General features: G+C 43.6%; 1 protein-coding gene across 1 annotated transcript in view; it reads left to right on the top strand.

Moving 5' to 3' along the window:
- Nucleotides 1-3637: 3637 nt before the first annotated feature.
- CNTNAP2 (contactin associated protein 2) overlaps nt 3638-24250 on the top strand; it is a 965530-nt gene continuing 944917 nt past the window's right edge. Inside the window, exon 1 of the mRNA XM_083407007.1 lies at nt 3638-4757. Within this exon, the coding sequence (XP_083263133.1) occupies nt 4661-4757 (97 nt within the window). The 5' untranslated portion in view covers nt 3638-4660. The remainder of the gene's footprint in view (nt 4758-24250) is intronic.

Here is a 24250-nt window from a genome sequence, read left to right as displayed (position 1 = left end):
GCATTGAACATGCTAACAACCATCATTAAAAATATTGAGGTCAATAGGGAATAAAAAAATAAATATTTTGTAATGATTCAGATAAATAAGGTTGTGTTGTATTATTTGAATATGAAAAGCAAGTTGCTTTTCTGTACTTCTTCATTTAGTATAGGTAGACGTCACCCTTTAGTCATTAATTTCCACTTGAGTAACAATGTGGGGGGAGAGCCTATGCATTTTTGGCAGGTGCCTCCAGTACACAGACAGCATGTGACTGGGGCCAGCAGTCTGATAACTGAAGGGCCTTTCACATTCACTGAGTTTTAGAACATATTTGCAACATTACCACGTGTGCAGATTTTTTTAAAAAAATAATATTCACTACTGAAAAGTAGTCTACTTGAAGTAGTCTACAAAAAGCTCAAGCATCTCTGTGAATCAGAGTACTTTAATTATAGGTTTTAAAAATAGCGTCATGCCAAAATGCACAAAACAGCAGGACAGAGAAAGACATTGCTGTATAAACCTGTCTCAATAGATGCTGATAGGTCATGATTGAACACTGTGAAAATGAACACTGAAGCTGCTTGAGTCAGGGTCACCCTCTTGACTGGAACACTGAAAATGAGCAAGTCTGGAGCCATGCTGTCAACCCTTTTCAGGGATCTGACAATGCAAGGAGATTATGGTTCTTTCCTGTAAAGGTACTTTCTCTGTCTTTTTTAACTATAGTGGGCAAGCAAAAAATGACAGTCTATATAAACAGTTCATGTGTTTCGGCCTTGTGGGAAAACAACAATTTCCTTAGGGATGTACAAAAGGATGTCTCTCTTGGGGTGGGAAAGTGATTCATTTTTCCTGAACAGACTCCCAGAACAAACCACCCCTTTCTCTTCAAAGATAATTTTTACAAGTGACTCATTCTTCAGAATTTGCTTACTAGCAAAATGATGGGCAGGGGTTTGTAGAAGGAGGGTCTTTATATTGCACAGGTCGCTGTGGAGAACTCAGTACACACAATGCACAGACATTTGCAGTATACCCGGGTTGGGGATTGGACTGCTGAGGAACAGGCCTTGCCATCACTTCAGCAGTGGTCCCAGTCCTGTGGTTTATTCTCCATCATAAGAACAAACATAAATGCTTTCATTCAGACACACCACTGCTTTCTGTGAGTGCTGCCTCCTGTGTATGCAGTAAGCAGCAGATTTCCCCCCATCTCAATCCTGTCTCAGGATGCAGCTCATTTATGACAGCCCGATGAGGTAGGCTAGCCTGAGGACTGGTGCTTCAGACACCAAAGTTAAGAAACTGCACGTGCTGGTATTTTTTGCTTGTTATTTATCAGCGTTAGCAATCTTTTGGTTTGGCTTTTTCCATTTTTTTTCATGTAAACAATAATGACTATGAAATATATAAGCAAGGAGCCTGCTTTTTTCAGCTTTCATTACAAGATTTGTGATAAATAAATAAACAAATAAATAAATCATTACAGAGGAACATGAGCCTGCTGGATCCGGTCTACGGCTATCTAGTCCAGCACTCTGTTCTCACCATGGCCTTCCAGGTGCCCATTAGAAGGCCACAAGCAGGACCCAAGCACAAGAACACACTCCTTTCCTGCAGTTTCAAACAACTGGTATCCAGAAGCATATAGCTTCTGATCATGGAGGCAGAGCATAACCATCGATTGCCTTATCCTCCATGAATTTGTCCAATTCTATTTTAAAGCTATCCAAGGTGGCAGCCATTACTGCCTCTTGTGGGAGTGTATTCCATATTTTAACTATGGGCTATGTCACATGTACTTGCATCGTGCTTTTCCACCCAGGATCTCAAGTCTACATACTGTTTTCTCTCCTCTCGCCTTTTACATTTGCAACAGCCGTGCTAGGTTGGCTAGGCTACGTTAATGTATGTACATAAGCAGCAGTTCTTGTCAATAGATTGCAGGCAGGGGGTGTGGGATGCAAAGTGAAACCCTTTTGGCATCCCTGGTCACAGATAATGAGGCTCACTCCTAGCTGCATAACTTCACCCAACGTTCCATTTCTAGATCTTGCTTACATATGGCGGAAGCATTTGGAGGTGAGATATCAAATTTAAATATTTTATATGCTCACTCCCAAAGTTTCCATCAAATTTTGTATGCCAGCTGTCAAATTTCATACTCTGAGTTATGTGTCAATTTCTATCCTTACACCTGAGCTTTGTCCTAGTTGTTGTGTGAGCTAGTCTCCATTAGCTAAAGCTAGGCAACCTGCTTTTAACATCCTGTATCTATTTCTCCCAATACAGTGGTACCTCGGGTTAAGTACTTAATTCGTGCCAGAGGTCCGTTCTTAACCTGAAACTGTTCTTAACCTGAAGCACCACTTTAGCTAATGGGGCCTCCTGCTGCCGCCGCGCCGCCAGAGCACGATTTCTGTTCTCATCCTGAAGCAAAGTTCTTAACTTGAAGCACTATTTCTGGGTTAGCGGAGTCTGTAACCTGAGGTGTATGTAACCTGAAGCGTATGTAACCTGAGGTACCACTGTATAGCATTTCTCTCCATATTGACACAATGGCCAGGCTCTATAGTGACATCTTCATATGTTTTATGCACACACATGATTTTTAAAGGTGAACTACTCTCTGCCCCTTCCCTGAGCCTAAAAGTTGATGTTGAAACACCTTCAATGTAAAAAAATACTTAAGATGAAGAAGACACTAAAGTTAGCTTCCCATCACATTCAGTGGTCATTCCAGGCATGTCATTGCTTTCGGTTGTCATTTGTTTTTCAGCATTCATCTTAATGCATAGTTTTCAGTGCTTCTTTACAAGAAAATTAACAGCTAACTATCTCACATATTGAAGATGTAGCTTAGTCTGCAATCGTATACTCATTTTACAGGGAGTTATGCCCACTCACCTCAACAGAACATATTTCTGTGTAGAAATGTTTAAGTTTGCACTGTTATTGTTAGAAGTGGCTATTTTAAGATCAGTTTACTAATTTACAATTTGCTAATAATAAATATTTCCTGGCAGACAATATCTGAGCCCCATTTACCCACCATCACCATGCGAACATACAATCAGTGACATTTCTGAGAAATATTTTATTCCTTTATCAGTATTATTCTACAGCCTTTAAATAAACTATTTTTTACCTCATGTACTCAAAAGAACAGCTAGAAAATAAGAGATGAATGTACCAAAACAGCCAACATCAAATGAATGGTAATAGCAGACAATATTCCTCTAGAATGCAGCAACTTTCATCTCAAGACTTGCAAGGAGTGGGGGGGGGGGGGGAGAGAGAGAGAGAGAGAGAGAAAGAGAGTAGCAGCAGCCGCAGCCGCAGGGAGAAGGGTTTCTTGAAGCCTTTTCCAACCAAAGCTACAATAATGCCTGATTGCATTACCGGTTCCTTGAAGGCAAGAGGTCTATTACTTTAATGCAGCCTTGCCGCCCTCCTGCCCGCTCTGCGTGCGTGTGTGCTTCTAATTGCACAACGGGAAGGGGGGGGGAACATCTGCATTGGAGCCTTCCGCAGTCCTCTTTACTCGCTTCACAACCGGGATGCTGAGTTTCTGATTCTAGTACTTAGGACCGCTCGGAAGACTTGCTTGCTGGACTGCCTTCGCTTGTGCATCCCAGGAGGTTGGAACACAGAGAGCCTGTACCATCTCGCTTCGAAGGGGGAACACCTGAGAAGTCAGCAAAACAGGGGGCCACCTCCCCCCCACCCCTTCCTTTTAGAAACGGATAAAGGGGGAAAGGAGGCGAGGAGCAGGAAAACGCCCCGCCCGGCTGACGAGCCTCCGCTTCTAAGTTCAGCACCACGGACAGCGCCAGCAGCGCCGCCGATCGCGGAGCGAGGCCGCCTCCCGCTTCCCCGGCAGCAGCCCCTCCGGAGCAGCCAGGAGCGGAGGGGGGGGGAGCTGGGGGTGTTTCTTTTGCTTTGAAACTAGGCAAGTGCCGAAGAGTTGCAGAGAGGGGGATCTTTCCCTGGCGAAGAGGAGGAGCCGCCGGAGAAGGCAGAGAAGCCGAAGGAGGGGAGAGGAGGATTTTCCCATCCCAGCTCTTTCCAACCCCACCCCCCACCGAGCTCTCCCTCCCTCCCTCTCGGTTGCTGGTTATGCTGCCACTGCTGCTAGTCGTGGCCACGGCGGCGGCGGCGGCGTTTCCTCTTGCTGGCGAGCGATGAACGCAGGAGGCGAGAGCGTCTAAGGCAGCTCCTCTGCGGCGCCGGGAGGGTCCCGGTCTCCCGCTCCTTCGCTCTCCTTGATCCCTCTGCCTGGCTGGCTCGCCGGTTGGCGCTGCGTGAGCGCTCCGCGTCGCCGTATATAGAGAGAGGCGAGCAGGGAAGCTCCCGGAAGCAGCCAGCCCTCCGCTGTGCGCAAGGAAGGGCTCGCTGCAGCGGTGCCAGCACCGGCAGCGAGAGGCGCTTTCCCTCGCCTCTCCCTTCCTGATACCCCGCTCGAAACCCCTGTTCCCATTAGGACCTCGAAGAGGGGGCGCAGCATCACCGGGAAAGGAAAAACTAAGTCCCCGGGACTTGAATTCAGAGAGAGACACACACAGAGAGAGATCTACCCCCGGCGAGCAGAGGGCAGATCCGACGGAGAGGAGGATCCGACGGCTCTTCTGCACCTGGCGCCTTGGACTAACGAGGAGTCTGGAAGCACAGGATGGTGGTGGTTCTCCGAGCCGGCTGCCGGGCAGCTCTCTTCCTGTGGATTTTCAGCAACATCAGCTGCAGAGCCCGGACAGCTCTGCCGTCCTCCCGTGAGTACCTCGTTTCTGTATTAAACTGGCCAGAGCGGTTCGGGAGGGAGAATCGGATTCCCTAGTCGGAGCTCGAATTCGGTGCTGGTTTGGTGCTGGTGGCTCTCTTTTGGGCGATCACCGCAACAGCAGAAGGCTTGTGGATCTGGTCCACTATTTCCGTAGCGAGGGTGCTGTTGTCGATCCTCAACTAGACCTAGGCTTGCTAGTGGGCTCTCTCGGAAGTTCTTTGTCCACTCTTCGGTGGGATTGGCAGCGGTTTGACTTTCAAGTGCCAGGAGCGTTGGTGCGCGCTCAGAAGAGTGGGCAATAGGCGCTATGACTCGGGATTTTGCTGCTGATCTGGTTGGAGAAGGCTTGATTTAGAAAGAAATACAAACTTTTCCTTCTCAAAGCAAAATCGGTGAAGTTGGACTAAAGCCGTTGCCTCTGTGTTTCATTCTTGAGAAAGGGATGTTTGTTACATAAACGATGAGCAAACAGTTGGTGGGCGAGGGGGTTGCATCCAGGGCACTTTGAGATGGGCCTAACTCTGTTGCCAGATCTGTTGAGCTAAGGGCAAGTTGAAACACTGAAAGTCGAAAATGACTGTAAGCTTTTAGCGTTGGTTGGCGGATGCCAGACTGAAGTATTTAACCACCTCTCCAGTCTCTATAGAGAGGGTTGTTGTAGGGTTATCAAATATACAGCTTTTAATTCAAAGATCTGCAGATTCCTTTTTACGTTCACAGTGATCTGGAAAGCAGACGCTGCACGCCTGTGGCTCAGTGTGCTAGTTTTGCTGTTTGTTTTGGAGTGTGGGCAGTGCATGCTGTGTTCTTGTAATAAATCACCTGGAAAATTTAATAGTCAATGTACAAGTCTTGATATTTGACTCAGCACCTTTGCATCTGTTACCTTCAGTTCTGGAAAACAAAAAGCACTACTTTATTTATAGGAAGAAGGGGAGAAATGCCAGAGCAGATCCTTGAAGTTTGGAGATTCTTTGCAGTTCCTTGGTGATTAAGTAAATGCCCTTTGCACTTGATCTGGTGAAATTTCATTTATGTTTATGTGAAATATGCCACACTTGAGGCTTGGCATACCATGGTTGAACCCTGAAAATAACTGGCATTTATTCAGTCCCAAATGCAAGGGATTATTTTCCAATGTCTGTGGTACATTTGAAAGATACCATGTATGACACAACGAAAAACATGGTTCAGTATATGAACCAAATAATTGCACCCTGCAAACTGGTTTGAGCAATGTCGCGCTTTCTTTCAGAAACAATCCAATGAGGATTTTTTGTGCTTGGTGCACATGGCTTATCCCATATAGATTCTGAATGTGAATGTCTTCCAGTTAATGGTAAATGTGGTGTTGTAGGGTTTCTACCACAGGAAGTCAAGAAGACCTGGTTGTACCTTTCCTCTGGCTGCTACAAGCTCAGTGCGTTCTAGATGGTGTATTGAAACTCAACCCTTGTACATTTTTCTTCATGTTCACGTAAATGTACCCTGCATCATATTTTTAAACTGTCTCTGTATAGCACTGTTGCTGTATCAACTTGCAGGGAAGCTAGTTTGTGTTACCTCCTAGTGTTGTATCATAATGCAAGAAGTTTATCCATGTGCACTGATTTGTGGTACTTGTTTTAATGTTATTCAAGCTTGGATGCAGGCATCATACAACCATTATTTGCTCATTTTAAAAAAAATTGGACAAGAACCTTCTGTAAGTAAAATTTCCATGTTGTCTCTTTTGAAAACAAAACAAAACCCCATTCTCTACTGTATATGCAACATATGGATATCATATAGCTATACTTTCCCAGTTTCCTAGATTCAATAGTTTTTTTTTTTTATTATTACCTTGTGATCCCTTGTTGCCAGTATTGGAGAAGGCAGAAGAGGGACTGGCTGCTAACAGATGAATAGTTGCATAAAGCAAATCAAGCAATATAAGTACATCTGCTTTCTTGAACCATTATAACAAACCCAATTACCTTCTGGCAAATGAAAAGTGTATGCAAAACATTCTTGCAGAGAATCGTAAAGGTATATCCTTCCAAGTGACAGTGAAGGAGCAACAAAGGAGGCTTAGTTTGCTCTCAGATTTGGTAATGTTACTTGAACACTGTGATATGTAAGACTTTGGCAGATGAAATTAATCTGCAAACTGATGTCCAGTTTGATTGCACCATAGAAATTAGTGGGGGTTTTTTGAGGGGGTAATTACAGAGCTACCCGTTACTGAGCAGTTTTGAAGTTTTCTGCCTTACTGTCCTGCTGTTGAAATGGGAACTGGAAGACTAAACTGGACTATTTACTGCATATGGAGTTCTGAGGGTGATGTACATCCCCTCAAAGGCAGTGGCAGAACTCTGTTGATTTTAATGCAGCTGGAAGATGCCACCCACAAATACCTTGAAAATGCAAGGATGACCTGCTAGGTTGCTGAATGGCTGTTGAAATGGGAGCTGAAAGATTAAACTAAAGGACTATTTACTAGGAAATGCAAGGCTATCTTTGGTTGTGTGTGGAAATTGCTGAGGTCACTGCACATATTCATGTGGAAGTGTGCACAAAGGAGTGTGAAATATGACAGAGCAGCACCAAAAGTTTACTTGCACTCGTTCTACAAGTTACTGTTTTGAAAGCTGCTCCTTCACACAAGAAACTACATATTGCTCTATAGTTGGTTCTATTGTGCTAGAACTAGAGCACCAAGTATTTGTATTATTTTTAGTAGAGAGAGCTGAAAATACTTCTTTTTAAACTTTTACATATTTTTCCATATGGTTTGGCCAAGTCGTTTCACTAAAATTAAAATTCAAAGGCCATCAAGAGCAAATGTTCACATTTTAATATGACCATTTTATAGTTTAAAATAAATATGAGTTTCAGATATAGTATAATAATAATGCAATGTAAATAAAATGTTCTATCCTTTGCAAACAGTACCGTATTGAAAGGTAACATTTATCAGACCCAACCATAAGCAGCTGTACCTACTGATGGCCTTATGACAAGGTTTAAAAACAATGATCTGAAGACTCTTAACTGTTTGCATCAAGGATAATGAACAGCTTAGCCAGGAGAGGTCATCACAAGACAAAAAGTAACATGGAAAATAAAATTTAATACTTTCCCCCTCCTTTACTCTCACTTTGAAATAGGCTGAGAAGGAAGCAAATGCAGTCAGTGTGTCTGCTTATGGGCTCTTCTTCGCAAATTATCTTTTCTACTCAGTACATAAATGTAACCAAATGAGCACTTTTTGAGCTTTCTATAGATAGTTTAATGCAACCTAATTATGGAACCATTGCCTTTCACAGCAGGGTTCTGCTCAGTTCTGCTTGTTTATGTGTGAGTGAAGTGGGCTCCAAGCAGGCACCTTACTTGGGAAACTGCAATTGAAGCTATAACAATATGATAGTTTCTATAGCTCAGCTGATAGTGAAATGTATCACCCTGTGTTGATCAGGAGTAAAAACCCAACATGCAGAGAAACCTTTTATTATGCACATGTATGCACACTGTGTAATATAAGTTGACTGACACACAGACACATCATTAATAATGATGCTAATTCATATGAAGGTATGGAAGATGCACAGAAACGGACAGTATGAGCAGGGAATTAAACCCACAGCCTGATCAACATATTCTACCTAGACAGTAAAACGCTTAGAATGTTGCTTAAATGTAAGCGGTACATAAATTGTCCAAATGTATAAATAAACATGCATAGCGGACATTGACAATGGGGTAGTGTGCACATTGGCCAGCCAATATCCTGCAGCAGCCATATAAATTGCCCAATGTGAAAAGTATCCACTGTTTTGTGATTTTTGTGTGTGTGTGTGTCAATTGGTCAATGGTAATAATGTAATTATTACAGTCCTACATAATGACATTTTGAAAATGATCAGTTAGGTGATAAAAGCTTCTAGAATCACAGAATCATAGAAGTGTAGAGTTGGAAGGGCTCCCAAGGGCCATCTAGTCCAACCCCGTGCAATGCAGGAATCTCAGCTAAAGCATCCTGGACAGATGGCAAACCAGCCTCTGCTTAGAAACCTTCAGGAAGGAGAACCTGCCACCTCCCAAGGGAGTCCGTTCCATTGTCAAATAGCCCTCAGAGAGATCGTGGGATGGTAATCTGATTCTTATTTTTTAATTTATTTTTAATATATAAACCCTTGCTCCTGTGTACTGTATTATTATTATTATTTTTTAGTGAGTGATATGCAGAAATGAATCTTTTACGTCTTACCAACTGTAGAAAACCCTGCAATTCTAGGAAGGAGTGGGAGAATTTTTACATGCTGAACATTCTCACAGTTCACATTTCTTTCTGTCCTTAAAAGATTCATTTTTACTTGCAACTCAACTCAAAAGGAAAGAATATTTAGCCGTGCCCTGCTTACAGTAGAAATCTTTTCCCTTTGCTAGCTGCTAGATTAGGTACCGATTCTTCTGGATTTCTTAATGCATCTGGCTGCAAGGGTGGAGAAGCAGACTAGTTTTAAGTTCATTTACATTTATGCATCTTTTAATAGTGTGCTTCAATAAAAGAAAAATAACTGTTGGTCAGTTGACAATCTGCAGCCTATTTGTATTTCATTTATGTTTGGATGTTTTGTCTGTACTTCACACAAACTAGCATGTGGGTGCAGCAGCCAAGACAATATGCCTAAGGCACCTTCACTGGGAAAACCCCCAAAACTGCCAGGCTAGCTAACTGTTTGGTTTCTAACATTAATGTTATGTTGGTATCCAGCATGGTTGAAAATTGCCCTGCTGAGCCCTCTTTGCCCAATACACTGGGCAGAGACTTCCACTGACTGCTCATGTTGTCCTGTGTTTGCAAACACAGTCATTACCCAAAGCGGTTGGCAGAACATGAGCAATGCACTGATGGCCAATCTGGTTAATACCAATCACCATCAATATTTCAAAGTGTTGGCCTCCTGTGTTTTGGTTTCCCAAAGACTCACAGAGCTTTCTCAAGTTTTCTTCATGCTTATATGCTTAATACATTGAAGCCCAGACAACCCTATTTCAGCAGCAGCAGCTGCTGTGAGAGGGACTAATGTAACAATATTTATGTTCAAATCAAAAGCCAAAAGCTACAGCTACACTTGGGTAAGTTTGCATCTGACTTCTGGTTCACAGGAGAACAAATTTTCCTTGAGGAGTTCCTTAGCCATTTCAGCTCAGGCCTTGGAGAATCCTTGTAAAGCATCATGTGTCATGTTCAGTTTCTGAAAATGCTTAGAAATATTCCAGATATGGCACTACCTGAAGACTCGGAGCGATAAACTGTGTATATGTTCCTGCCTTAAATGCCTGGGCAGGAGCCTATTCTGTGTTCTCTTGGGAAGATCTAGATTCCATATACATTGAACAGAGTGGCATATCTCATTACTGGTCACACATCTGGTTCAGATGACCTGCTGAGCCAAATCTCGGCTTAGCTCAGTGTAGTGTGGCATAAAAAGAGGTTGGGGGGGAGCAAAGCAAAGCAGCTGTGAGCCCCTTTTGGGGATCCTGAACATTTGCAGTCCTGTGAAGCCATAGTTTTGATTATTGTGTCATGCAAACCCGCCCAATGCTTACAATGACCAATAGCAATTCTGCAAGATCTCAGGCAGAGGTTTTTCTTATCTTGCTAGCTGTGGTTCTTTTATCCAAAGATTAAACTTTGAACCTTCTCTGTGCTGTTTATCCACTCACCTTTCTTTTTTCTTTTTGTATCATGTCTATTAGGTTGTAAGGCTGTGAAAAAGGCCTGTCTTGGCTGATAAGAACCATAACCATAATCATAATGCAATATTTGTAAGTGCCTGGGAAGGAATACAATTGGGAAAGGAGTTGGTAGAAAACTGATGGTTATATATTAGAGTGACCAATATGAACAAACTCTTTATTCTCTTTCCTCGTATAGCATTAACCTTTATTGTTTAATTTCAGTTCATATTGTGTGCTGGATGATGTTTAGATGGTACTTGCTGCTGGTCTGATTTAAACTTTTATGTTGTGATTGCTGTTACGTTATGTTGGTTTGCTGCTTTGGGTATCCTACTGGATCCGAACACAGTATAAACATTCTTTTATATATATATAAAAGTAAAACCCTGTGAAATCATTTCCTTAAATGCACCATTGAGAATACTGACATCCTTGTCTGCATACACTTCAGACTTGTGATTTCTTCATGATAATCCACCACCCATATCGATACTGGAAGTACAAATGACAATACAGAGAATGAAGATGGGGAAAGCCCTGGGACCGGATGGACTTACAGCAATTTATTATAAAAAGTTCCAGTGTAAACAAGTTTTGATGGACGTGATAATGGATTACTGAATGGTTTAGTTTATGTAAAATACTCAAGGATTTATGATATGCAAAATGAACCATGGAAAGAGAATAAGGGAGGTCATTGACATTTTAAGGTTGTTTAAATGAATATTCTAAATTGTAAGACAGAAAATTTAATAAAAATAATGCACAGATAATCCAGCACCTCTGAAACTGACATGAACAAGAGATGTACAAGAAATGAAACATGGATCGCAAATAAATTGCATATTTGAACAAGAAATGAAATAATAGTGTCCTTGCAATTGCCATATATTTATTTGCAGGGGCTTCAGTATATGCATGCAATTGCTGCCTTCTCTTCTGCTAGCTGGGAAATACATCACACCCAGAGATTACAATGACTACAAAACATTTGCAACCACCCTGGAAACAAGGAGGCAAGACACACAAGCTGGGCAGACGGGGCCACATTTATTAATTTAGCACAACAGATTTGCAGAAGGGAATCGTAGTGCAGGACACTCACTGCAGATAGCAAACTAGGGGAGGCAACCCTTCCAAAGGTAAGAGGTATTTCATCCGTCCCTTTCCCAAGACCCCAGTCTGGTCTCTGGGAGCTGAAGAGTGGTGGTGACAAACCATTTCAACCACATACAAACAAAATGCAGAAGGCTTTGGGGGAGTCAGGGAACGATTAAATAGCCCTGCCCTCCACATGCCACCACACAGGGCTGGCTCACCCATGAGGCAAGGTGAGACAACTACTTTGGGTGGCAGGATCCACAGGGGCAGCAGATCTGGTCTCCAGGGAATGCATTGCCTGCTGCTTCTGTCACGGTGGCAGCAACAGCTGTGGGGTGCTCCTTGGAGGCCAGATCTGCTCCCTCCATGCCACCTCTACCTTGACCTCTTAGCCAATAGGAGGTTCTACTAGTTTCCTCCAAGCCTTGTTCCCCGTGTAGATCTTTATTTCCCCCCTTGTTCCTGATGTGAATTTTCACTCACCCCTTATCCCTGGCCAGGCGGGGGACACCCTTTTGTGGTTTGCCTCAGGTGCCGAAATGTCTTGAGCCATCCCTGCTGCCACAGCGTGCATGCATGTGCCAGATGCCTATCAGACAGAGAAGCTACTGCACACATGGAATACAGGCGCTCTCTGCCTGTGTCCTGCAGAACCAAGGACAGTACATGTGTGTGCTACGTTTTGTATACAGTTGCTAATTTTGGCTTGGCTTTGCTGCTTTTTGAGGAAAAAATTCCAATTGTTCAATGCATGCTTTCATTATAAAGTGCCTTGAGCATGCTGCTATGATAAATGGCATTGTAATTTGATAAGAAAATATTAAAAAACTGCCCGCTACAAACAGGATCTTACTAAAGCAAAACATGGCACAGATGTAAGATTTTTTTGAATTATTTCTTATACTTTACATGTTGTTGTTGTTTAGTCGTTTAGTCGTGTCCGACTCTTCGTGACCCCTTGGACCAGAGAACGCCAGGCACTCCTGTCTTCCACTCCCTCCCACAGTTTGGTCAAACTCATGCTGGTAGCTTCGAGAACACTGTCCAACCATCTCGTCCTCTGTCGTCCCCTTCTCCTTGTGCCCTCCATCTTTCCCAACATCAGGGTCTTTTCCAGGGAGTCTTCTCTTCTCATGAGGTGGCCAAAGTATTGGATCCTCAGCTTCACGATCTGACCTTCCAGTGAGCACTCAGGGCTGATTTCCTTAAGAATGGGTACGTTTGATCTTCTTGCAGTCCATGGGACTCTCAAGAGTCTCCTCCAACACCATAATTCAAAAGCATCAATTCTTTGTCGATCAGCCTTCTTTATGGTCCAGCTCTCACTTCCATACATCACTACTGGGAAAACCATAGCTTTAACTACACGGACCTTTGTCGGCAAGGTGATGTCTCTGCTTTATAAGATGCTGTCTAGGTTTGTCATTGCTTTTCTCCCAAGAAGCAGGCGTCTTTTAATTTCGTGGCTGCTGTCACCATCTGCAGTGATCAAGGAGCCGAAGAAAGTAAAATCTCTCACTGTCTCCATTTCTTCCCCTTCTATTTGCCAGGAGGTGATGGGACCAGTGGCCATGATCTTCGTTTTTTTGATGTTGAGCTTCAGACCATATTGTGTTCTCCTCTTTCACCCTCATTAAAAGGTCCTTTAATTTCTCCTCACTTTCTGCCATCAAGGTTGTGTCATCTGCATATCTGAGGTTGTTGATATTTCTTCCGGCAATCTTAATTCCGGCTTGGGATTCATCCAGCCCAGCCTTTCGCATGATGAATTCTGCATATAAGTTAAGTAGGCAGGGAGACAATACACAGCCTTGCCGTGCTCCTTTCCCAATTTTTAACCAATCAGCTGTTCCATATCCAGTTCTAACTGTAGCTTCTTGTCCCACATAGAGATTTCTCAGGAGACAGATGAGGTGATCAGGCACTCCCATTTCTTTAAGAACTTGCCATAGTTTGCTGTGGTCGACACAGTCAAAGGCTTTTACATAGTCAATGAAGCAGAAGTTGATGTTTTTCTGGAACTCTCTGGCTTTCTCCATAATCCAGAGCATGCTTGCAATTTGGTCTTTGGTTCCTCTGCCCCTTCAAAATCCAGCTTGCACTTCTGGGAGTTCTTGGTCCACATACTGCTTAAGCCTGCCTTGTAGAATTTTAAGCATAACCTTGCTAGCGTGTGAAATGAGTGCAATTGTGCGGGTAGATGGAGCATTCTTTGGCACTGCCCTTCTTTGGGATTGGGATTAGACTGATCTTCTCCAATCCTCTGGCCACTTCTGAGTTTTCCAAACTTGCTGGCATATTGAGTGTAGCACCTTAACAGCATCATCTTTTAAAATTTTAAATAGTGCAGCTGGAATACCATCACTTCCACTGTTATTGGCAGTGCTTTCTAAGGCCCATTTGACTTCACTCTCCAGGATGTCTGGCTCAAGGTCAGCAACCACACTACCTGGGGTGTACGAGACATCCATATATTTCTGGTATAATTCGTCTGTGTATTCTTGCCACCTCTTCTTGATGTCTTCTGCTTCTGTTAGGTCCTTACCACTTCTGTCCTTTATTATGGTAATCTTTGTGCGAAATGTTCCGTTCATATCTCCAATTTTCTTGAACAGATCTCTGGTTTTTCCCATTCTATTGTTTTCCTCTATTTCTTTGCATTGCTCGTTTAAGAAGGCCTTCTTGTCTCTCCTTGCTATTTTTTGGAAATATGCATTCAGTTTCCTGTATCTTTGACTATCTCCCTTGCATTTTGCTTGCCTTCTCTCCCCTGATATTTATAAGGCCTCATTGGACAGCCACTTTGCTTTCTTGCATTTCCTTTTCATTGAGATGGTTTTCGTTGCTGCCTCCTGTATAATGTTTCGAGCCTCCACCCATAGTTCTTCAGGCACTTTGTCCACCAAATCTAAATCCTTAAACCTGTTCCTCACTTCCATTGTGTATTCATAAGAGATTTGATTTAGATTGTATCTTACTGGCCCAGTGGTTTTTCCTACTTTCTTCAGTTTAAGCTTGAATTTTGCTATAAGAAGCTGATGATCTGAGCCACAGTCAGCTCCAGGTCTTGTTTTTGCTGACTATATAGAGCTTCTCCATCTTTGGCTGCAGGGAATATAATCAATCTGATTTTGATGCTGCCCATCTGGTGATGTCCATGTGTAGAGTCATCTCGTGTGTTGTTGGAAAAGAGTGTTTGTGATGACCAGCTTGTTCTCTTGGCAGAACTCTATTAGCCTTTGCCCTGCTTCATTTTGAACTCCAAGGCCGAACTTGCCAGTTGTTCCTTTTATCTCTTGATTCCCTACTTTAGCATTCCAATCCCCTATAATGAGAAGAACATCCTTCTTTGGTGTCATTTCTATAAGGTGTTGTAAGTCTTCATAGAACTGGTCAATTTCAGTTTCTTCAGCACCAGTGGTTGGTGCATAAACTTGGATTAGGTAAAGGTAAAGGTAAAGGTACCCCTGCCCGTACGGGCCAGTCTTGACAGACTCTAGGGTTGTGCGCCCATCTCACTCAAGAGGCCGGGGGCCAGCGCTGTCCGGAGACACTTCCGGGTCACGTGGCCAGCGTGACATCGCTGCTCTGGCGAGCCAGAGCCGCACACGGAAACGCCGTTTACCTTCCCGCTAGTAAGCGGTCCCTATTTATCTACTTGCACCCAGGACCACTGGCAATCATCTTTGAGAATTCCTGGAGAACAGGCGAAGTCCCAGCAGACTGGAGGAGGGCAAATGTGGTCCCTATTTTCAAAAAGGGGAAAAGAGAGGACCCAAATAATTACCGCCCAGTCAGTCTGACATCAATACCAGGGAAGATTCTGGAGCAGATCATTAAGCAAACAGTCTGTGAGCACCTAGAAAGGAATGCTGTGATCACCAATAGTCAGCATGGATTTCTGAAAAATAAGTCATGTCAGACTAACCTGATCTCGTTTTATGACAGAATTACAAGCCTGGTAGATGAAGGGAACGCAGTGGATGTAGCCTACCTTGATTTCAGCAAGGCATTTGACAAGGTGCCCCATGATATTCTTGTAAAGAAGCTGGTAAAATGCGGTCTTGACTATGCTACCACTCAGTGGATTTGTAACTGGCTGACTGACCGGATGCAAAGGGTGCTCATCAATGGTTCCTCTTCATCCTGGAGAAGAGTGACTAGTGGGGTGCCACAGGGTTCTGTCTTGGGCCCGGTCTTATTCAACATCTTTATCAACGACTTGGATGATGGACTCAAGGGCATCCTGATCAAATTTGCAGATGACACCAAACTGGGAGGGGTGGCTAACACCCCAGAGGACAGGATCACACTTCAAAACGACCTTGACAGATTAGAGAACTGGGCCAAAACAAACAAGATGAATTTTAACAGGGAGAAATGTAAAGTATTGCACTTGGGCAAAAAAAATGAGAGGCACAAATACAAGATGGGTGACACCTGGCTTGAGAGCAGTACATGTGAAAAGGATCTAGGAGTCTTGGTTGACCACAAACTTGACATGAGTCAACAGTGTGACGCAGCAGCTAAAAAAGCCAATGCAATTCTGGGCTGCATCAATAGGAGTATAGCGTCTAGATCAAGGGAAATTATAGTGCCACTGTATTCTGCTCTGGTCAGACTTCACCTGGAGTACTGTGTCCAGTTCTGGGCACCACAGTTCAAGAAGGACATTGACAAACTGGAACGTGTCCAGAGGAGGGCAACCAAAATGGTCAAAGGCCTGGAAACGATGCCTTATGAGGAACGGCTAAGGGAGCTGGGCATGTTTAGCCTGGAGAAGAGGAGGTTAAGGGGTGATATGATAGCCATGTTCAAATATATAAAAGGATGTCACATAGAGGAGGGAGAAAGGTTGTTTTCTGCTGCTCCAGAGAAGCAGACACGGAGCAATGGATCCAAACTACAAGAAAGAAGATTCCACCTAAACATTAGGAAGAACTTCCTGACAGTAAGAGCTGTTCGACAATGGAATTTGCTGCCAAAGAGTGTGGTGGAGTCTCCTTCTTTGGAGGTCTTTAAGCAGAGGCTTGACAACCATATGTCAGGAGTGCTCTGATGGTGTTTCCTGCTTGGCAGGGGGTTGGACTCGATGGCCCTTGTGGTCTCTTCCAACTCTATGATTCTATGATTCTAGGAGTGCTTTCGAACTGCTAGGTTGGCAGGCGCTGGGACTGAACAGCGGGAGCGCACCCTGCCGCGGGGATTTGAACCGCCGACCCTAGGCACTGAGGCTTTAACCCACAGCGCCACCCGCCACCCAAACTTGGATTACTGTGATGTTAAAAGGTCTGCCTTGGATTCGTATCGAGATCATTCTATCATTTTTGAGATTGCATCCCAGTACAGCTCTTATCACTTTTTTGTTGACTATGAGGGCCACTCCATTTCTTTTACGGGATTCTTGCCCACAGTAGTAGATATGGTGGTCATCCGAACTGAATTCGCCCATTCCCGTCCATTTTAGTTCACTGATGCCCAGGATGTCAATATTTATTCTTGCCATCTCATTTTTGACCACATCCAACTTACCAAGGTTCATGGTTCTTACCATCCAGGTTCCTATGCAATATTTTTCTTTACAGCATTGGACTTTCCTTTCGCTTCCAGTCATATCCGCAACTGAGCATCCTTTTGGCTTTGGCCCAGCCGCTTCATCAGCTCTGAATCTACTTGTACTTGTCCTCCGCTCTTCCTCAGTAGCATGTTGGACGCCTTCCGACCTGAGGGGCTCATCTTCCAGCGTCATATCTTTTATATGCCTGTTGTCTTTGTCCATGGAGTTTTCTTGGCAGGGATAATGGAGTGGCTTGCCGATTCCTGCTCCAGGTGGATCACGTTTGGTCAAAACTCTCCACTATGACCTGTCCATCTTGGGTGGCCCTGCACTGCATAGCTCATAGCTTCTCTGAGTTATTCAAGCCCCTTCGCCACGGCAAGGCAGTGATACATGAAGGGGACTTTACATGACTTTATGAATAAAATCACATTTAGTAGTGTATATTATCCTTCTGTTCAGTGCATAGTCAATGGATCAGCTTTTAGCCAAAGTTTCCTGAACTTATGCCCACAGTCAAATACTTGGTTCCCCATGAGGACCTTAAAAAGGACTTAAAAAAACGCTTTGGCTTTTCTCACAAAGAAGCCTTCTGAATACTAACTCTGCAGGGCTCTTCTCATAAGTGTTCTGGCTCCGAAGTTTCTATCCACCTCACAACTGTACCTTTTCTAAAATGAACTTGTTGATATATTATGTAATGTAATGTTTTTAACGGCACACAATTGATTGCTGTGGCTTGACTAAGACACTTTTATCATATAATCTTTAAGGCTTCAGAATCTCTCCTGACAGTAATAACACCAAAAATATTGATTGTTTGTATACTGTATGGAAAGACACTGCACATAGCTTATATTTTTCTACAGTGGAAGGCAGTTAAGTAAGTACCAACACTCCTTTTGGGACTATGTTTTACCTGCTTTCACCACCAACATTTTTCTGGTAATATAAATTGGCTTTAAGTGCCAGAGATACAGCTAGTTTCAAACCATAGTTTATTGTGTCAGTGTTCAACTCTGAATTAGAATCTCTTCCTCTTAGTATTAGTTTTCAGTTTGTTCCCAAAGGTATCATAACAATCAAAACAACTGCAACAACATAAGCTCTTACCTAAGTCAAATAATAGTAAGCTTGCCTAATAAAGTACTGTCCACAGTTTATTAACATGTATATCAAATGTCAAGGATAGAAAATATAAATTCCACACAGTCATGCCTATAAATTTCATCAGTGCAACTACAAAGATTAAATGTGCCACATGTTAGCAGCAATAATTCAGAGTACAATATTTTCATCCTTCATAGTATTGAGAACAGAGTGAGTATGTAACTGAGCCAAAGGGGAAGGAAGCACATTTCATGACTGTTTGGCAGTGTTGAATAGCTCTTCCACTTTCTATTATTATTATTATTATTATTATTAGTTGCACTGAAATAGAAAGCATATAATATATGCGGGGTAATAATTGACAAGGGTTTGGGGGATTTGGGGAAATATTTAATCCTCTGCCCTATTTTGGGTTCTGACAGTGAATGGGCAAATGCACAACCTAGTAGCAATATATACCCTGGGCATATGTTATTACACAGTGTAATCATCAAAAGGATGAGAAAATGATGGCAGTTAAAGAAGACTTTGGAGATCATTGTGCGCATCATGAGTTATCTTCAAAATCCCATGATGCCACTGTCTAGGGATGTTTCAGGATTCTGTTCTTTGTGAATTTCAATAAAGACTAAATGAAGACACTGGACAAGTCAGAGGTCAGAGTTCCCTATACTGTAAGTTTTTGTGGCAGACCATGGAGAAGCTGTTTTTATCCTTTCTCTAGCCCATATAAATATTGCAGATCTGTTGCTTTTCTAAGCAAAACAGATATGAGTATTGTCATATTCTAGTGTGTGTGTGTGTGTGTACGTACATATATGGTGTTATAGATTTAAGAATTTATAAACCCTATAAATTAATAAATGCTGGGATTTTGGTTATTTGGGATATCAAGGGTGAATGCAAGTTGAGACAAGTTCCTGGACTATCTTATGTAAAACAACCTGGCTGACCTACGGCTATCAAAATAACAATTGATGGACATTAACAATACAAGAGAACTCCTTCCCCCCTTGCCCTGAGGTGTGAATAAAGTTTGGTGATTTGGAAGGCTGGCTGGGAAGAATAAGGAGGAAGAAGAGCTGGAATCCATCTTGGGCAGGGTGGCTGAAGGCTCCCTGCACTGCAGTGGGGGACCAGTGAGGTTGCCATATTCCAAACAGCAAAAAAGAGGACACATTTGTTGACTTCTGCTTTTAACTATGGGTCGCTATGGAGACTCTCATTTTAATGTTTTGTGAGCAGAGCTGCAGAATTGGGCACATCCCACTGAGCTATAATTCTTTACTTTGTCCTTTTTGTACTAGAGATTCCCCACTATGTTTTTTTTAAAATGCCTGACTGTATCCCCAGATGAACCATGCCAACAGCACTTCATTCCGGTGCCCACCCCCAAAACAAAAACAGCACTTCTGAGAAAAGCGCCCAGAATGCCCCCTTTCCACACTGTCGCTATTAGAAGAAACCCACAGCTGCCCACTGTCTCCTTGCATCTAGGGAAAGGAAGCTAACTAGATGCCACACACCTGCTGATTTATCTTCATTTAACCCAGGCCAAGAGAGTATCAATGCCTTTTTGGCTCATTTTACCAAATGAGAGGTAGGTCAGTATGAGATTACCCCCAAGGCTGGCCCAACCAGCACTGAGAAGGCAGGGGCATCTACAGCCAATGAGCCCCCGATGAGTCCTTGCCCCTCCTCCCTGCTACCTCTGGGGCTGCCTCTGCACCCTTCACCCACTGGAAGTGGCCCCTGCAGCGCTGGCACTGGTTGCCAATCCATCTGGGCAGGCTTTCACACTGGTTGGTGCTGGCCTGGCAGCACCCTCTGTTGGCACATGACTTGTCACACTTCTTCGCCTTGGTAGCCACTCGAGCTGTGGCCACTGCCAGACCCAACAGGAAAAGGACAGTGGCCAGCCAGAGCGGGCGCCTGTGGAGGAGGAGGGCAAAGAGGCCCCGCCACCTGCGGGCCCACTGCTTCATCACCTGAGGTAAAATGTACAGAAATGTGGAGAACAGAGCCCTGGGAGGAGGTGGGCAGCAGCTGCAAGAGCCTCTGCCTCTCAGCTTTGCACTGACGGGCAGACGGGCAGTGGCTGGTGAGGGCTGCAGCATGGCCTCCTTCTGCCTGGAGTGACAGAGGCCCGTGAGGCTCAACCTTAGTGCTCACTCTCCTCCTCACACAACAATTCTGAGGAGGCGGAGGAGGCGGAGCATTGTGTGCCCCCACCCCCAGCATCCGCTCCCAATGACGTTGGCGTTGAAAGACCCTGGCGGTGGAAGGGGGGGGGGGAATAGGGAGGGAGATAAAAATAAGAGAGACCATAGAGGGTGGGAGTGCTAGTGTGCCACAGGCAAGTGCCTCTCTACAGCAGAACATCATAGAGAGGCTAATCTCCCTATGCATATTGTGAAACTCAGCCAAGTCTATGGCTTTCTAAACTGAGAAGCAAGAAGCACAGATACAAAACTGAGTGGATAAGAAATACAGTACAATATTTTCCTTTTGACTGTGCATGCTCTAAAAATGGATTCCTCAAGCAAAACATAGGTATGTCTGATAATGAGCTTGCTAATAGTTATCTAATAACATTATCATATATTACCCAAGTATACGGAAATGATGCATGACCCTGATCTATAGTGTGTTGAATCTGCAGTTATTTCTGAAGAGATGATGTGATGGGAGTCAATATGGTTATGTGCAAGGAAGCTGTAATATGAATTATAGCTTTGCTTGGGTGGATTATACTTTTATTGGTAAACATGTTCAGGCATTGATTTTCTGCCCCCCCCCCCATTAATAATTGAAATACATGCAGAGAGAAATGTAACTTAAAAAATCATTCAAAGGCTATTAAGTGTTGCTGCATCCTAAGGCCCAGCTCAGCACCCCACTCTGTTCAGCAAACCACTTAAAAATTTGCTGAGATGTGTGTTTCTCTCTGTGTGTATACTGAACTATGACCAAGATACGTGGACTTTGATGCAAAATTGGGTCCTGTGATAACGTCACTGGCGGTAGCAAGGCTTTATGTGTTAGTAATACAGAGTATTACAGAGTAAGGGTGTTAAGAGAGAACAACAGCTATATTGCCATATCGTTTTCATGGGATTTCTCAGATACTGAGAAACTAGGGCAAATATATCTGTGGATTATGGAGGGGATTTTGCTTCCTGTACCACTGAGGTTGTTGATGAGAGGAAGAACCAGCAGGCAGCTTGCTGCTATGCAGTACGGCCCTGACTTTCCCTTGTCCTGATTGTGGGATGGGTTATATATATTAATTACAATTTATCTCTCCAGGTGCCCATGTGTGTGGTTGAACAGTTTCAAAATCCCATCCTTGGCATCTGATTGTAGTACAAACAGCTTCAGGCATGTTCCTTGAGCTGCAGCTGCACCCTCATGGATGATCACAGAAAAAGAGAGGATCAGGAAGTACACAGAGCCCTCTCTTCCAATTGTATTTCTATGGTCTGAGCATCTGTTTATCAGCAATACAGCTCTGTGGTACTTAGCCCTTTCTCAGGTTAACTAGTAGGAATACCCTTTTGTTAGGTTTGGCTGCTAATCACCCACATTGGTGATCAAGTGGGCTCACAGACCCAGTCCTGTCCCACTACTTGCTATGAAGCGATGTGGTCTGCCGCAGTCCCCCAGCCCTGAGAATTTGTTGCTGAGGAGACACCAGGCTTCTCCTTCACTTGGCTGTTCTCTGTATTGTGTTTTCAGAGCGGCCTCAGTGATCAGGACGTGTAATGAAGTTGGAATGATCTTGCCCTAAGGACTTCTCGGTTATGGAGCACAAGCACTCTGGCATAGAGACACACACAAGCCACACACAAAAGCATGAAATGTGTATATATGGCTGGTGAGTGAAGTTGTATGGGGACATTTGACCATACCTGGCTAATAATATTTATAATAATCAGGCCACCTTGAATCCTGGACCCAGCCTGCAAGCACCTGAAGGCTGTCCCTGCTCTGATACGGCATAAATCAGCCCAGAGCTCCATGCAGATCTTGACACAGCTTGACTGCAAATATTCTTGGTGGTGGCAGAAAAACCTGATGTGGGTAAAAAATATCTCAGAGTGAAGATAGGGTGGTTGTAGATCAGCAGTGTGTATTTTGAGCAATAGTGTGTATTCTGTAGAGTGCAACTAACTAGAATACACAACAACAGGCTCAGGCAACCCAATAAGCCATTTTGGGTTGTTGGTTTTTTTTTTTTGTAGAAGCCCCCAGGCCCTGGAGATGGCCAAAGAGCAACAGTATCACCCATAATATAATGAGCACCGGCTTTTTGCGATGACAAGGAATGTAGAACTTGAAGCCTGGTATGAAAGCTGCCAGATTTTGAGAACAATTTCATGCTGGTGTATGCAATGCTGTGGTTTCCATTTATGTCATCATTATCATTATATTAACTAACTTTTCAAAAGAACAAGACTTCTGTTCTCCAGGCTCAGCATGTTCAGTTCCTTCAACCTTTGCCCTCTAGGGGTTGCTTTCTGCACCATGGCCCATCTCTGTTGTCTTTCTCTGAAAATGTTCCAATTTGACTACTTCTTTCTTAAACTGTAACACCCAGAACTGGACCGACTACTGGCAGAGGAGGTCTGCAAAATGACACTGAGCTTTTGTTTCTTGTATCTTGAAAACTAGATTCTTCTAAAACAGCCTAAAGTCACATTTGCCTCCCCACACCCACCCACCGGCCATATCAGCTTCTGACTCAAGTTCAGCTTGTGACTGACTACATCCCTGAGATCCTTTTCACATGTACTACTGCCAAAGGCAATATATAGGCATTGCCAGGCCACCAGGAGGACTACCTAATTCTTGGCAATTGGAGGGTCAGAGTATTTAAGGAGACTTTTGCTTTAAGAATCTCAGCAATAGAACTTCAGTTCATGACTGAAGTTTAGAAAACTGAGCCATGAGATGAATATTCTCTATCATGAATTCTAAAGTCATTTCTCCCAAGTTGTTTAAAGGTTTGCCTTGTTCAAAACACCACTGGTAAGCATTATCTTCATTATGAAGGATGTTCAGCCATGAGGTTTAATTCATCCCCCCCCCCCATCCTGGCTGGAGAAGGAAATTGCTTTTAGTTTTATATTGTCTTGAATGGTGAAGCTCAATATGTACCTTTCATCATGATATGATGCCACCTACTTAGAGCTTGGTTATCTTTGTACAGCACTACCAGCATTAATCATTTTTGATTGTGGGGATAGAATCTGGTAAGAATCTGACAATGTGATTTCTACTAAAAGTGTAGGCTTATTTTAGCTAGCAATTCGTATTTGGATTATCTGAGAAAACTAAAGGCATCAAACTTGTCTAGAAATACTCCCCTGGGGAGCTGGGCTAACAATTTCATGAGGAAATCTGTTCTATCACAGACTCAGGCTTAATTTGAGCCAGGGCTCAGCCCAGAAACTTAATAGGACGTATTAATGCACAGAACACCATCTCCTGGTAGATTTGAATGCAATTTACAGATATTGATCCTCCTAGCATGCACATCCCCCTGAGGAATACTGATTACATAATTTGCACCAGGGGAACACTGCACACCTCCCTAAATGTTTCTGAGCATGTATAGACTGTCTGTTTGCCATAGCATCCAACTCTTACCAAGTAGCAGTGGTCGTTTAAAGGGCTGAAATGCACATTTCCATCCCGCCGCCACCAGGTCCCCATCAGTGTCCAGTGTGTGGATTTCCAGTGGGTGTATGTGGTACATGCACATATCTCCTCCCTCCATCCCTGCCCTCTCTCACACACACATGCACACAGCCCACGTTCAGTTTCTGGACTCCTCTTAGGGTAGATGGTGTACCTTCCATCTTATTCCACAAAAGAGTCCTCAATCTGCTGAAATTTTGGCTAATTCTGCTTTAAGCATCTATGGGCATAAGGAACACCAGGATCTGCTTTATACTGAGTCAGACCAACAGTCCATTTAGCAC

The sequence above is a fragment of the Podarcis tiliguerta genome (assembly GCF_965153285.1).
Source record: "Podarcis tiliguerta genome assembly, chromosome: 12".
NCBI classification, from domain to species: domain Eukaryota; kingdom Metazoa; phylum Chordata; class Lepidosauria; order Squamata; family Lacertidae; genus Podarcis; species Podarcis tiliguerta.
Note: the sequence above shows the minus strand (reverse complement) of the source record. Positions and strands in the feature narration are given on the sequence as shown.